Source organism: Talpa europaea (genome assembly GCF_964194135.1).
Source record: "Talpa europaea genome assembly, chromosome: 7".
Taxonomy (NCBI): Eukaryota; Metazoa; Chordata; class Mammalia; order Eulipotyphla; family Talpidae; genus Talpa; species Talpa europaea.
This window is the reverse complement of record NC_140074.1, coordinates 118,550,202-118,566,612: the sequence shown is the minus strand read 5'-3', so window position 1 is coordinate 118,566,612 and position 16,411 is coordinate 118,550,202. Positions and strand designations below refer to the sequence as shown.

General features: G+C 39.7%; 1 protein-coding gene and 1 pseudogene across 3 annotated transcripts in view; one reads left to right on the top strand and one right to left on the bottom strand.

The window, feature by feature from the left end:
- Positions 1-16,411, bottom strand: part of CDK12 (cyclin dependent kinase 12) — a gene marked incomplete at both ends in the record, with an annotated part of 53,463 nt that overhangs the window by 19,653 nt on the left and 17,399 nt on the right. For both annotated transcript variants that reach the window (XM_084238532.1, XM_084238533.1), the window contains 3 exons: positions 6,710-6,899; positions 12,229-12,399; positions 14,580-14,719. In XM_084238532.1, coding sequence (XP_084094658.1) covers positions 6,710-6,899; positions 12,229-12,399; positions 14,580-14,719 — 501 coding nt within the window. The remainder of the gene's footprint in view (positions 1-6,709; positions 6,900-12,228; positions 12,400-14,579; positions 14,720-16,411) is intronic.
- Positions 2,455-3,018, top strand: LOC311174743 (transcription factor BTF3-like; annotated as a pseudogene). The gene has a single exon. The product of its transcript is annotated as a transcription factor BTF3-like (transcript).

The following is a 16,411-nucleotide window of genomic DNA, read 5'->3' as shown; positions in this document are numbered from 1 at the left end:
TGTATAAATAAATCTTTAAAAAAAAAAAAGAAAAAGAAAAGAAACAGAAAAATAATGGGCTAGACCCTGCGAGACTAAATTCTTATTACTGGGGAGAAAAAGGAAGAGGTTGGAAGATTTAAGAGGTCTAACAGCTAAATCCAATTCATAATCCATACTGATTCTGGTCTGAAAAACAGAAAACAGCTACAAAAGACATGTTTGACATTATTGAAAAAAAAAATGAACTGTAGTGTTAGAAGCTATATTATGTAGTAATTCTATCAGAGTATTTATGGTCAAATATAACGATGTCTTATTTTATTTATTTATTTTTAAAGATTTATTTATGCATACAAGACCTGGGGTGTAGGCTAGAGGTGCTGTGGGGGCAGTGAGAGGATTCACCAGAGACAGGGTAGGGAGTAGAACAGGCACATATACTGAGATACACTGCTGAGGGGAACAGCAGGCGAGACAGGAGAGGTCTGCTGAACCATGTGGGTTAGCTCCCTGGCCTGGGATCAAACTCCTGCTGCAGTGGCTGCCGATAGCTTCATAGTGCTCAGACTTTAACCCCTTGCGCCACCAGGGAGCCTGTCTTATTTTACTTTAAAACAACCCCAGCAAATAACTCAAGCAGAAAAATAAAAAGAAAACAAAGCAAAACATTAATTGTATTACGTATTAATTATTAATTATATTTTCAAATTTTTCTTTTGGTAACTTGACAATTTTCCTAATAAAGCAAACCACAGTAATTCTGGGGCAATATTGGATTTTTCCCAATGGAGACACATCTTTGAACTGAGCAAGTATTGTTTATGAATGAGTTTCCCTCCACCAACATAATATCTTCACTTTCTATAACATAAAGATATCCAACTAGGGTCTCCCTGTTGGCCTAGGGGTTAAACCTCAGCACTATCACGACTATGGTCAGAGTTCAATCCCAGGGAGCTAAAGCCAGGGAGCTAAACCCACGTGGCGCAGCAGAGCTCTCCTGTCTCACCAGTGCTTCCCTTAGCAGTGTATTTCAGTAAATCTATCTGGTCTGCTCCCCACTCTGTCTCATAAATCCTCTCACCCCCGCAACTCTGGCCTACACACCAGTTCTTCTATACAAAATAAATAAATCTTAAAAAAAAAATCCAATGATGACCTTAGAGAGGCTCTCAAACTTTACAATGAACTAAGAAGCACCTGGAAAGTTTGTTAAATGTTTCCTGGGCCCCATTCCCAGAGATGATGGTCATGGCTCAAGAGTCACATTTCTAACAAGTCCACAGGTGTTGCCAATACTACTGTACTAGCCTGAGGATCACACTTAGAGACTACTTCCTTAGAGGGATCATATCCACATTTAATTCTGTTATTCTCTGACAGTGAGGTAATATTTTAATAAAATTTACCACAAAATTTCAGAAAACTATTACTTTGGATTAATCAAATTTATCTAAATTCACATGCAGCCTATTTATTCTTATTTACAGTTTGTGTTATCTCTTAGGATATGAAAAACTAACTCACCCTTTTTTAAGTAACTGCAGAGACCTCAAGGGCCAGATAGCTCAGATCAGGCAAAAAAGTGCAATAGAAGGAAAAAGGGGGGCTCTTCAAAGTATAAGCAATGGAATACAATATTAAAATAAGCTAATTACTCACAACACTTTACATTAAATCAACCCTGCTTGTCCTCGTAAAGATTATAAACATGATACTCTAATTATCATTACATTAAGTCCAATTTATAAGCAAATTCTGACAAAAGCAAAAAGAAATAGCTAACTTGATCCCTAATTGAATTTGAAAAAAGATCCCTCTAATTTCTTGGCATTCTTACACAGAGAAACCTGAGATGATCCTAGACACCTAGTACACGAAGTTGAAATAGTAACAAATAATTTGAAATATGAAATTAGACCAGACCCAAGCATCACTAGCACCAAGCATATTTTCTAATTCAGTCCCAACCCTCTCTCAGTAAATGACCTTAAAAAAAAAAAAAAAAAAGATTTATTTATTTATGTATGCAAGAGCTGGGTACAGGTCAGAGATGCGGGAGGGTGAGAGGATTCACCAGAGAGAGTGGGGAACAGAACAGGCAGATTGTCTGAAACACACTGCTGAGGGGAGCAGCAGGGCGAGTCAGGAGAGGTCTGCTTCGCCATGTGCATTCTCCCTGACTGGACTGGGATTGAACTCGTGCTGCAAAGGCTGTGGATTGCTTCATAGGTTGCATCTTAACCCCTTGTGCCACCAGGGAGGCCCCAGTAAATGACCTTCTTAATTGAAAACAGAACTCATTTGGGCCTCCCTGGTGGCCTAGGGGTTAAGTCTTGGCACTGCTGCAGTGTCAGTTCAATTCCCAGCCAGGAAGCTAACACACATGCCGTGCAGCATGTGTGTTAGCTCCTGTCTCGCCCGCTGCTCCCCTTAGCAGTTTATTTCAGTTAATCTGCCTGTTCTGCTCCCCACTCTGTCTCACTTCCCGCACCTCTGGCCTATACCCCTGTTTTCTATGCATAAATAATCTTTAAAAAAGAAGAAAACAGAACTCATCAAGTGGGAGACTCTTAAATCCTATCTTATCATGAATCAAGAGAAACTCAACAAATTGCAGGCCCAAGTGTGTACTGCTAGGAAAGGTACTGCTCAAAAAAAGATGGTGGTTCCCAGAACAGCTACAGTAGCTGATAAAAAAACTTCAGTTTTCCTTAAAGAAATTAGGGTTAAACAATATCTGGTCCCAAGATGTGAATGTGTTTACATATCAAAGAATAGAGATCTACTTTAACAACCCTGAAGTTCAGGAATCTCTGGCAGCAAACACATCCACCATTACAAGTCATGCTGACAGAAATGCTACCTAGCATCTTAAATCAGCTTGTTGCAGTCTGACTAGTTTCAGATGGTTGAAGCTCTGCCCAAACAATCTGTGCATGGAAAGGCACCCCTTGCTACCAGAAGGGTGGTGGTGATGATGAAGTACCACAACTTGTGGAACATTATGAGGCTTCCAAAAATGAAGCAAACTGAATTAGCTTCTGAAGAAAATAAAACCTGAAGTTAATGGGTGCTGTTATATATCACATGACTACTTTTTAAAATCTTGTTCATGGATCTGATAAAATGTAGATCTTTAATATTTTTAAACTGAGCCCTCTTGGAATGCAGCTCATTTCTGTTTTTTGCTTATACACAATTCATTCGTTGCAGCTAATTAAGCTAAAAGCCTAGGAATAATGTTTGAAACAGGGTAATAAAATTCTCTGCCTAGTGTACAGATTTTTTATTTCACTGAGACTGATTTGTACACAGAAAGCAAAGTTGTTATAGAAAGCTAATAATGGCATGTAATAGATGGATTAGTATTTGATAGAATTTGATTAAAGATTTTAAATGACAATGAAAAAACTTATTTGCATTTACAAACTTTTCTTCTTTCCCTTTAGTTATATATAAAAATATGTTAATCTCTTTTCTTGTTCAAAGATAATACCTACACTTGTGGTCACTACTACCTGAGGCCTTGATCCCATCTCCTCTAGAACCTTGCTCCTTTACATTTTGTTTCTTTCCTGAATCTTTATTTTCTTTTCCCTTAGCATTTAAATATGTTCAAATCTCTGCATCCTTAAATAAAAAAAGCAAAAAATTAGATATACCTACTACCATCATCTTCCCATTAATTGTGCTATACACTTACCCCAAAGTGTCACCACTGATCTTGTAATTTTCAAATTCTTTTTAGCTTTTATTCAACATCATCTGATATATATAACCACTTACTTCTTAAACACATATTTTACATTCATATTTCCTCATTTTCTTCCTTTTCTATAACTATATATTGTCATTTTAATCTCTTAGGTTCTACCTTCTGACATCGTGTCTGTTTGGTAACTTTCAAATCAATACTGCTAGTTTGGAACTCCCATATAACCATATGCCTATTATATATCACTATCCTGGACACACCACAGAGATATCCAAAATGAATTTACGCTCCACCCACACACTCTGGTCTTCCTTCTGTATTTCCTATATTGGCTACTATGACACCCATCTAGTTAGTTTCTGATATCACAAATCCATGAGTTATAGGGCCTCCCAGGTGGCGCAGAGGTTGAGCACTGGGTTGCAAAGCTGCTCGCAGCCTCTGCAGCGCCGGTTCAATCCCCGGCTGCTCCCTGGCCACCGGAGGAGGGTCCCACATGGCATGCAGACCTCTCCTGCCGCCCGCTGCTCCCCTCAGCAGTGTGTACTTCAGTCCTTCTGCCTGCTCTGCTCCCCGCTCTGGCTCTGGTGAATCCTCTCACCCTCCCGCGCTTCTGACTGTACCCAGTGCTTGTATAAATAAATAAATAAATCCTTAAAAAAAAAAAAAAAAAACAAATCCATGAGTTATCTTAAAAGTATTTTCATTCATTGCCTACCATTTATTTGCTGGTCAAAGTCTACTGATCTACAGAGTCCATCCTGTCCATCTCTAGTAGCAATGCTTTGGTTAGTTCAAGCACTGTCCATTTCCTATGCTATTCCTAACAGGTCTCCCTAACCCCAATGTATACCCCAAATAATGACCATTTAGTGACTTTTCTGAAACAGAAAACTAATTATGTCTCTCCTCTATCTAAAATTATATAGTGTCATTTATATTTGTGTTATTAAAGTAGAGTAAATAGCAAGGAGCCCAGTTACACTCTCCTCCCTCACTCATGAACCGTTTCCTCTTCCTCAACCAGCTAAGAACTCCTTACCATTCTCTTCAGGCCACCTAAGCCAGAGTTCTCTGTGCAGACAGAGCTAAATGGGCAAAACAGAAGATGGATGATCACACTAGACCATGAGACTCCTGCATCCTGCTAAGGAATCTGAGGAGGGAAGTTCAATTGAGTCTAGAACCACGTCAGTTTCCTAACATCAGGGACAGGGAGGGATGTGATCCACCAGAAAGGTTTAGAACAGAACTGCAGTTAATCCCTGACCTGAGCAAAAGGAACACAAGAAAGTATATTCATACTCTAGTTCAGAAAGTTGCAAAGCTGACAGCCATCAACACTAACTTCTTGAAGCATTATCCCTATGGAATACAGGTTCACCAAGCCTAGCTATAATGAGAATTGTGCATCACAGCCACAGTGACAGATAGGAATAATCTTTTAACTTCATGAGGCATCTCATAAAGTTATTTAAGTACACACATATGTTTATATAGATAACATAATACATATACAGATATAGAATTGCATAATCTAAAAAAACAAAAAAATCAGTCAACCCAGCACCCTTCAATGGCTATCACCTATGGATAAAATTTAAGCTCTTTAGCAAGATACACAAGATCCTTAAATCGCTCCTTGCAACTACCCACTTTCATCTCTTGTCTTGAATTCTTCTTGTCCTAGTAATACAAACCTGTTTAATTTTCCAGACATATTTTCACATTTATGTGCTTTTGTGCATGCAATTTCTTTTACCTAGAAACTCACCCCTGTTATCAGTCTTCTGATAAATTCCCATTGATTCTTTAAAACTCTATCTTCCCAGGTGCTCCCAAATTCAAGGGAAAATATGGGCTCAATATGTTACTGAATTGAGCAACTTATTTGTTTAGCTCTCCAGTGACCAACCACCCCATGTAGGTCTTCTAGTGAAGGATTATCCCAGGCAGTCCTGGTTGATTGGTCACTCCACTCCACAAACACAGAAATGTGCCACAATCATTCCATATTCTAGCTACATAATATTTATTAAAAAAATAAAATAAAATGTTTGGGCCTCCCTGGTGGCACAAGGGGTTAAATCTCAGCACTATGAAGCTATCGGCAGCCACTGTAGCACAAGTTTAATCCTTGGGACCTCCCCAGAAAGCCAACCCACATGGTGCAGCAGACCTCTCCTGGCTCACCTGCTGCTCAGCAGTGTATTTCAGTCAATTCATCTGTTCTTTTCCCCACTCTGTCTCTGGTGAATCCTCTCACCTCCTTACCCCACACCTCTGGCCTACACCCCAGCTCTTCTATGCATAAATGAAAAAAAAAAGTTTAAAATAATGGATGAATTAGGCAAGGATGGCTGTCCACAGTCCAATTACCCAAAGAACTAAACAACAGTCTGATCTCGCTGCAGACTTATCTTTATTCTTCGATTGGTAGGGCTATCATTAAAGACTAATACATATAATGTATCTGATGTCACCTATGTAGATTAGGCAAAGAGCCAAACAGGAAGAAAGCAGCTAATAAAAACTTCTGAAGTATTGACATCGTTCTTCACCAAATTCCTACCAATACTATTAAAACCTGGCTGGGAGTATGTGATGGGCAGAAAGGTCAATCACCAACTACATCTGTGTTTACTCTGAAATGAGGTAATTGAGAAAACTGAGAACATTTCAACAGCAGCTAAAGAACAGAGGTGTCTCTCTCCACTGAATTCAATTTGTGTATGAACTGTCGAGGACCACGATATTATTTACTAACTATGGTAAAAAGTTCTCTTGAGTATTTTTGTACAGATTCCCAAAAATGTTCGCAACTAAAAAACTCTTTACAAAACCCTACCTCTATTAATTCCGTAGCAATAAGTCTGTAGACTCCACTGATCAGAGAACCCCTATCAAAAGTTGTTCCTAAGATGCAAACACCAGACAGATATAAAGGCAAAAAACTAAAAGGGTTGGGAGAGGGAGAAAATGTTTAACCTCATTTGAAAACTATGTTACCTGTTGTTCAGCAAAATGTTAGAACATTTAATATCCCGATGCAGGAAATTCTTTTTGTGACAGTAATCCAATCCTTCCATTAGCTGTTTCATGAAAGATTTTATATGGTCTTCAGAAAAGTGCACCAAACCAGATTCTAGCAGTCCCATTAGGTCATGATCCATATACTCAAATACAAGGTAAAAGGCACCTACACAGATAAAAGAAAAAATTAAAAACAAAAGAAAATGAATGCTGAAATGACAATACCTCAAATTCTTATATAATTTGGGAATTGACCATAAACGTCTCTGGAATATCATTAAATTTTATAGATTAAAATACTGAAAATAAGAGTGTTCATTAATTTGCCCTTTCTAAAAATAAAAAAGGTAACAATTTGAATTAATCTTTCAGCTGTCAATGCTTTCTGAACTGCTTATATTTTGGGGGTTAGGGGTGGGCCCAATCAGGTTACAAATGTAGTCTTTTATGATCTATGTTAATTGGCAAATTGCAGACGTTCTGCTAAATCCGGTCTATTATCTGTTGCTGTGAATAAAATTTTATTTGTAACACACAACCACACCCATTTGTTAATATTATCTATGATGATTTTTGTGGGAATCTTAACTATAACAGGATTCATATAATATACCAGGGGCAGCTTGGTAGCTATTATACATTATATAAATCATTAGCAAAATTCATAGTATTTACGAATTAAAAGGTGAACCATTTAATCCAATTCCCTAAATTTAGAAGTGGATAAAATAAACAAGTAGCACACTAAGAGAATTGTAAAGATTTGAAATCCACTCTATTACTTTCAACAGGGTGCATGACTGAGGCAAACACTCTAATGAGAAATACTAGACCTAGACAATAACCTATCAGTCTAAAACTCTGTCTCCTGGTAGCATAAAGGCAAAAATTCTTTTTATAAGTCCCTGGTTCCTTCAGGTATAGTCACTGTAGCACTCCCACCACCAAAGCACCATAGTCTTCCACCAAAGTCCACTGTGCTTTCCTCTACTCCAAGACAAGAATTCTTAACCTAGGAGGGTAAGTTTCAAGGACTCTTAGAATTCTCTGAAATAGCATGCAAAAAAACCTTTTTGAAAAAAGATTTATTTATTTATTTATACAAGCACTGGGTATAGTCAGAAGCGCGGGAGGGTGAAAGAATTCACCAGAGGCAGAGCGGAGAACGGAACAGGCAGACTGATGAAGTACACTGCTGAGGGGAGCAGCGGGCAGTAGGAGAGGTCTGCATGCCATGTGGGAACCTCGCCCCGCGGGGAGGCCAGGGATCAAACCGGCGCTGCAGAGGCTGCAGGCAGATTTGCAACCCCATGCTCAACCGCCGCGCCACTGGGGAGGCCCTAGCATGCAAAATTTTAAACATTTTTTTAAGCGGATCTATAAAATGTTTAAAGAGGTCTATGGGGGGCCTCCCTGGTCGCGCAAGAGTAAAGCACAGCACTGTGAAGCTAACCACAACCTCTGCAGCAGGAGTTCTATGCCTGGCCAGAAAGGGAGCTGGCGCAGCAGACTTCTCCTGTCGCCGCAGACCTCTCCTGTCGCGCCTGCTGCTCCCCTCAGCAGTGTATTTCAGTCTGCCTGTTCTGTTCCCCACTGTTGCTGATGAATCCTCTCACCCCCTGCACTTCTGGCCTGTACCTTAGTACTTACATGCATAAATAAATAAATCTTTAAAAATAAAATAAAATAAAAAAATAAGGAACTCTATGACCCCTGAAAAGGTAAGAACTACTACTGCATTAAAGGAATATCTTAAAGAAACTTAGCTAAGACCTCATACAACTTAAGAAAATCACTAAAACCATAAAAGTGGACAGAGGACAAAAGGACAACAAACAAACAAAACAAAATTAAAATTATAGCAACAGAAAATAGATTGGTGGTTACCAGAAGGGTAGATGGTAAGGGTGTGGGCAAAATGGGGATTAAGGGGAACACACTTCCAGTTACAAAATAAATAAATCAAGGAAATATATTGTACAATTAATAATCAATACTAGGTTACTGCAAATATGAAAACTGCTAAGAGGAGATGGTAAATAGACTGATTGGGATCATCATTTTGCAATGTATACAAATGTCAAATCATTATTTTGTATGTCTGAAATTAAAATAATGTACAACATATTTTAATAAAAATCAGTAAGAAATAAAACTGATCAACATGAAAAAACAACTCAGAATTAGCATAAGGAATGCAATCCAAAATAATACCACACTCCACCTATCAAGGTAACTTTATATGGATATGGGATATCTGGTGGTGGACATGGTGAAAAATGTAATCTGAGTACTTACGCAGTGTTGTAAACTAATGTTACCTCAATAAAAATAAAATAAGTAGAAAACCAAAAAAACTCACAACTTTTTAAAAAAGATATACTCAATATTAAAGTTGATATAGTGGAATGGGCACTCACTGGTGGAACATAAATTGTTTCTATCTTTCTTAAAAGCAATCCAACATTAAATATGGGAAATTCCTTTGGGTAAACAATTCTACTTCTAAGCAGGGGCCCCTCTGGTGGCACAGGGGTTAAGTCTCAGCACTATCAAGCTATCACCAGCCACTGCAGCATGCCGTAGATCCCTGGCCAGGGAGCAAATCCATATGGCGCACCAGACCTCTCCTGTCTAACCTGCTACTCCCCTCAGCAGTGTATCTCAGTAGATGCCCCTGTTCTGCTCCCCACTCTGTCTCTGGTGAATCTTATAACCGCCCATGCCTCTGGCCACACCCCAGGACTTCTATGCATAAATAAATAAATCTTTTTACAAAAGTATACTAAGCACATAAATCAAATGCAAAGATTTATGCACAAAGTTGTTCAATACAGAACTATAATATTTTTTTAAACTGGCAAATACTTGCTGAACAGAGACTGGTGAAGTAAATTTGGATTTATCTAACTTTTTTTTTTTTAATTAATTCATTTATTTATACAAGAACCAGGGTATAGGCCAGATCTGTGTGAAGGTGAGAGGACTCACTAGAGACAGAGCTGGGAACAAAACAGGCAGACTGACGAAATACATTGCTGAGGGGAGCAGCGGGTGTGAAAGGAGAGGTCTGCCGCACCATGTGGGACCCTCACCAGCTGGCAGAGATTGAACCGGTGCTGTAGATGCTGAGGAAAGCTTCACAGCGCTGCACTCAACTGCCTGCGCCACCAGGGGAGGCCCAGGATTTAGCTACCTTTGAGTACAGTTATTAATACATGTTAATATGGGGAATTGCTTATGACAAGTTATGAAACCTTAAACATACCGTGATCTTGCTTATGGCAAAATAAATATGTATAATATAAAGAACTAGAAAAAAACATGCCAAAATACTAATACCATAGTGGTTTTCTATGGGTGGTGGTTTTGAAGAGGAGAGAATGGAGTGTAGAAATTATAGTGGAGAGAAGTAACTGCTATTTTTCTTTTCTAATTCTTCTATACTTTTTTATAAATATAAATATAATATAAATATAATATAAATATTTATATTATATAAATATAATTATATATTTAATTATAAATTAAAATATAATATAATATAATATAAATTAGTATTAAATACTAATACCATAGTGGTTTTCTATGGGTGGTGGTTTTGAAGAGGAGAGAATGGAGTGTAGAAATTATAGTGGAGAGAAGTAACTGCTATTTTTCTTTTCTAATTCTTCTATACTTTTTTATAATGGGAATGTATCACATTCAGTTATATTATTTATTTTAAAAAAAAGCTTTAACATTACATAGTAAATTATTCAAACAAGAAAATGGCATGAATAAAAATAAATCCCTTGCTGGAGCAACCAATTAACATTTTCTTGTGCATCCTTACAGAAACTAGCTATACATTACATTATTTTTATGATCAGAGAAATATACTTAGTATTCTAATTCTGCTCAAACTTAACTTTTATAAATTTATCTAAATATTTATTTGCTTTTAAACTATATCTACCAAGGGCCTCCCCTGGTGGCGCAGGCAGTTGAGCGCCGCACTATGAAGCTGTCCGCAGCCTCTGCAGCGCCGGTTCAATCCCAGCTAGCCATCGAGGATCCCACATGGCACGGTGGACCTCTCCTGCCTTGCTCGCTGCTCCCCTCAGCAGTATATTTCGTCAGTCTGCCTGTTCTGTTCCCCTGTCTGTCTCTGGTGAATCCTCTCACCCTCCCTCGCATCTGGCCTGTACCCCAGTTCTTGTATAAATAAATAAATAAATCTTAAAAAACAAAACAAAACAAAACAAAACAAAACAAAAAAAACAACAAACTATATCTACCAAACTTGAGGTGGCTATTCCCCCGGGGATAATCTCTGAAGCACTGCTTAACTTTATCCATTAATCTCCAATTTTATGTACATTAATCATAATCTCACAATATTCAGAGCTATATTCACAGATGCCATCTTCATAGATGATCTCTAAACCTTCAGATTTGCTATAGTAAAAGTAGGTTGGATCACAGTCATACATATTTGAATTATTTCAAACATAATTATATGAACAGTAATTTTTATCCCACTAAGACAAAAGTTACAAATCTAGGGGAGCATACCACTATGTAACCTAAATGAGATTGTTTTAGATAGACCTTCTTTGAATGCTAAACTATGTCAGTGCAAAACTGTGTAAAAATATGGATACATATAAACAAAAACTAGATAAGATAATGTAAAAAATATGAAAATAACTGATGTAGGTTTTCAATTCTATTATTTTTGTTATAATTTGTTAAAAAGAAATAAAAGGTCTAAAATGTTAAAAGAGGATCTTACATTGTTTATAAGCCTGCTTTATTAGGTGTTAGCACAGACTCTTAATGACTTCTAAAAGTATAAGAGTACACTGACGAAGAATGGTATTTTATATAATACATTGCTCAGCAATCTGTCAACATCATAATTTTGGTATGGATTAAAGAAGCTGGGGTTGGGTGGGGGGCGGGAGGGGAAGGATTGGGGTCAGAATGGGGCGTTTGCAATTGTATGGGGGAATATAAAAATAAAATTTATTAAGAAAGAAAGAGAGAGAGGAGAGAGAGAGAGAGAGAGAGAGAGAGAGAGAGAGAGAGAGAGAGAAAGAGAGAAAGAGAGAAAGAGAGAAAGAGAGAAAGAGAGAAAGAAACAAACTGGGGTCTCCCTGGTGCCGCAGGTGGTTGAGCACAGCGCTGTGAAGCTGTCCACAGCCTCTGCAGTGCCAGTTCCATCCCCACCAGCCTCTGAGCAACCCACATGGCTAGCAGACCTCTCCTGTCTCGCCCACTGCTCCCCTCAGCAGTGTATTTCATCAGTCTGCCTATTCTGTTCCCCACTCTGTCTCTGGTGAATCCTCTCACCCTCCCATGCATCTGGCCTGTACCCCAGTTCTTGTGTAAATAAATCTTTAAAAAAAAAAAGATGACGACTTTAGCATGAACTGCTAACCATTTCAAACAGGCAAAGGAAATTAAGATGTACTAATCTATCCTACAGAAAGGTGGTTCTTTGCTGGTACCTTTGTCCTTCTTGAAATCCAGAGCATCTTGTTTATCGGTGACAATTTCCTTCATGTTAACAACACTTCGATGGATTAGTTGACGCAGGATTTTGATCTCACGAATGGCTGTGATTGGGAAGCCCTCTTTCTCATTGTCCAGTCTCACCTTCTTTAGGGCCACTAGCTCGCCTGTCACAACAAATTCAAGCAATTATTAGTATTGGTTAGCATTTTCTAGCCACCAATGTGAACCCTGCTCTAAAAGACAAATTTAGGGCCTCCCCGGTAGCGCAGCGGTTGAGCGCTGGGTTGCAAAGCTGCCCACAGCCTCTGCAGCGCCGGTTCGATCCCCGGCTGCTCCCCGGCCATTGGAGGAGGATCCCACATGGCGCGCAGATCTCTCCTCCCCCCCGCTGCTCCCCTCAGCAGTGTGCTTCGGTCCTTCTGCCTGCTCTGCTCCCGGCTCTGGCTCTGGTGAATTCTCTCACCCTCCCGTGCTTCCGACTGTACCCAGTGCGTGTATGTATGTATCAATCAATCAATCAATAAATAAATCTTAAAAAAAAAATAAAAAAAAAAGACAAATTTACTGCCTACTTTAATGCTATATACCACATACCTCTATTTAAAAAAAAAAAATTCCTATGTTCTCTTTATCTTTGATTTTAAGACTTGAAAATTTTAATTCAAATACAATTAGGCCCGGGCCTCCCCGGTGGTGCAAGGGGTTAAGTCTCAGCACTATGAAGCTATCAGCAACCACTGCAGCACTGAGTTTGCTCCCCGACCAAGAAGCTAATCCACATGGCCCAGCAGACCTCTCCTGTCAGCAATGTATTTCAGTCAATCTGCTTGTTTTGCTCCCCGCTCTGTCTCTGGTGAATTCTGTCACCACCCCCCCAACACTCCCCACACTTTTGGCCTATACCTCAGCTCTTGCATGCATAAATAAAATAAATATTAAAAAAAAATTCAATCAGGCCTAAAACTTTTGGACTCCTAAAATGCATCAATAAAAATAAAATAAAATAAAATAAAATGCACCATTAAGAAGGGGAATGGGGGAAGGGGAAAACATATACCAATATTTCAACTACTTCATTTTATCTTTAAGAACTGACACCTCTATCAAGCAAAGAGGAACCTATAAATTTTTATCTTTTTTCCGTTTTTCAGCAAGCAATCATGAAACATTTACAGTGGACAACAACAACAAAAACAGAAATAGGGCCTCCCTAGCGGCCTCAGGGGTTAAGTCTCAGTGCTACCAAGGCAAAGGCCCACTATGCACATGGCTCAACAGACTTCTCCTGTCTTGCCTGCTGCTCCCCTCAGCAGTGTATTTCACTAGATCCACCTGTTCTGCTCCCCAATCTGTCTCTGATGAATCCTCTCAACCCACCTCCCCCACATCTCTGGCCTGTACCCCAGTTCTTCTACACAAAAATAAATAAAATCAGGCGTCCCTGGTGGCACAGGTAGTTGAGCGCTGCACTGTGAAGCTGTCTGCAGCCTCTGCAGCATGCGTTCAATCCTGGCCAGCTGGGGAGAAACCCACATGGAGTGGCACATCTTCTCACCATCCTGCACATCTGGCCTGTACCCCGGTTCTTGTATAAATAAATGAAAACAATCTTTAAAATATAAATAAATAGGGCTTCCCCTGGTGGCGCAGCAGTTGAGCGCTGGGCTGCGAAGCTGCCTGCAGCCTCTGCAGTGCCGGTTCGATCCCCGGCTGCTGGCGAGGGTCCCACATGGCAGGCAGACCTCTCCTGCAGCCTGCTGCTCCCCTCAGTAGTGTATTATGTCCATCTGCCTGTTCTGTTCTCCGCTCTGGCTCTGGTGAATTCTCTCACCCTCTCGCACTTCTGACTGTACCCAGTGCTTGTATAAATAAATCTTTAAAATATAAATAAAATCTTTTAAAGATTTATTTATTTATTTATTTATACAAGAACTGGGGTACGGGCCAGATGTGCGGGAGAGTGAGAAGATTCACCAGAGGCAGACTGATGGAATACACTGCTGCAGGGAGCAGCGGGCGAGACAGGAGAGGTCTGCCACACCATGTGGGTATCTTGCCAACCGGGATCGAAACTGCACTGCAGAGGGTGTGGACAGCTTCACAGTGTGGCACTCAACCGCCTGCTACCAGGGGAGGCCCAAAAATAAACAAGATCTTCAAAAAAAAAATAGTAATAATATAGCAGAAAACAATTATGCTGTGCTTTTTGAAAATTTAGTCTATTTAGTAACTTCAGGAGACAGAACTGAAACACAAAATTTACTTTCGCTAATTCTACTTAAGATGTTATTAGTATTGCTAAATTTTTATATTTCTAACATACAGAATTCTAAGCAGTATTTACCTGTGTCTTTGTCCTTGGCTTTATATACTTGGCCATAGGTTCCTTCTCCAATAATCCCAATAATATCAAACTTGTCCACACAACGTTTTCCCCAGTCGCTTTCTGTTTGTCTTCTTTCTCCATAACGAGGACAACAAATTCTAAGAGGCAAAACAAAAATAAAATTTAAATGTTATTTTAAAAAATTAAGTCTATTCAGGGGCCTCCCTGGTGGCTCAGGGGTTAAAGATACAGGGCTATCAAGATATCCACAGTTGGGCCTCCCCGGTGGCGCAGCGGTTGAGCGCTGGGTTGTGAAGCTGCCTGCGGCCTCTGCGGCACCGGTTCAATCCCCGGCTGCTCCCCGGCCACTGGAGGAGGGTCCCACATGGCGCGCAGACCTCTCCTGCCGCCCACTGCTCCCCTCAGCAGTGTACTTCAGTCCTTCTGCCTGCTCTGCTCCCCACTCTGGCTCTAGTGAATTCTCTCACCCTCCTGTGCTTCTGACTGTACCCAGTGCATGTATAAACAAACAAACAAAAACTAACTAAATAAATAAATAAAAACATGCCTCTATTAAAAAAAAAAAAAAAAAAAAAAGATATCCACAGCCACTGCAGCACAAGTTCAATCCCCGGCCAGGGAGTTGACCCACATTGCACAGCAGACCTCTCCTATCTTGCCCACTGCTCCCCTCAGCAGTGTATCGCAGTAGATTTGCCTGTTCTGCTCCCCACTCTGTCTGTGGTGAATCCTCTCACCCCTTGACACCTCTTGCCTACACTCCAGATTTCTTGTATGTATAAATAAATAAACCTTAAAAAAAAAAATTAGGGCTTCCCTGGTGGCACAGGAGTTAAAGACAAAGTGGCTAGCAAGCTATCGCCACTACTACAGCACACATTTGATCCCTGGTCGGCCAAGGAGCAACCCCTATGGTGGAGCAGACCTCTCCTATCTCACCCACTGCTCCCCTCAGCAGTGTATTTCAGCAGATCTGCCCGTTCTGCTCCCCACTTTCTCTGGTGAATACTCTCACCCCTCCCCCACATCACTCCTCTGGTCTACACCCCAGTTCTTCTATGCATAAATAAATCTTTAAAAAAAATTAAGTCTATTCAAAGATGAAAAGAGAATTCTTTTATGACGAATTCTTTGGCTCTTGAATCTTTCATCTTTCTTTATTGAAAAGGCAGGAATCCTATAGTATAAAAAGAATAGTTTAGACCATTTCTCATAGTGGCTAAGACACGGATATTTGTCTTTAGGAAGAAATAAGATCAAATAATAGATCTGCTACTTACTTTCTGACTTCTATTAAGTATTGCTTTCCTCAGCTACGAACTGGGGAAAGAAACTCTACATCATAGGGCTACTATGAGAATAAAATCTAAAACCCTGGGAATGACACATGATCAATAAATAACTATTTTATTGAGAGGAATGCGAACAACCGAAAAGGTTAAACCAAATTTATGTGGTTTGGGGGGGGGGGAGTGCCACATCTATTAATTTTTCATTTATTGATACATTATGTACATTTCATATTATATACATGGTTGACACATCCCGACTAAATGGATTTTTTTCTTCTTTAATATTCTATTACAAACTAAAAAAATAGGAAGGAATCAAGAGCTCATGATATATTTGGTTGTAGAAAATTTTTGTTTTCCTGAAAAACAGTTGGATCTCTAAATTCCGCTTATGCAGGGGTCTCCCTAGTGGTTCAGGGGTTAAAGTCTCAGCGCTATCAAGCTATCACCAGCAGCTGCTAGCCACTGCCGGTCACTGCAGCCTGAGTTTGATCCCTAGCCAGGGAGCTGACCCACATGGCGCAGCAGACCTCTCCT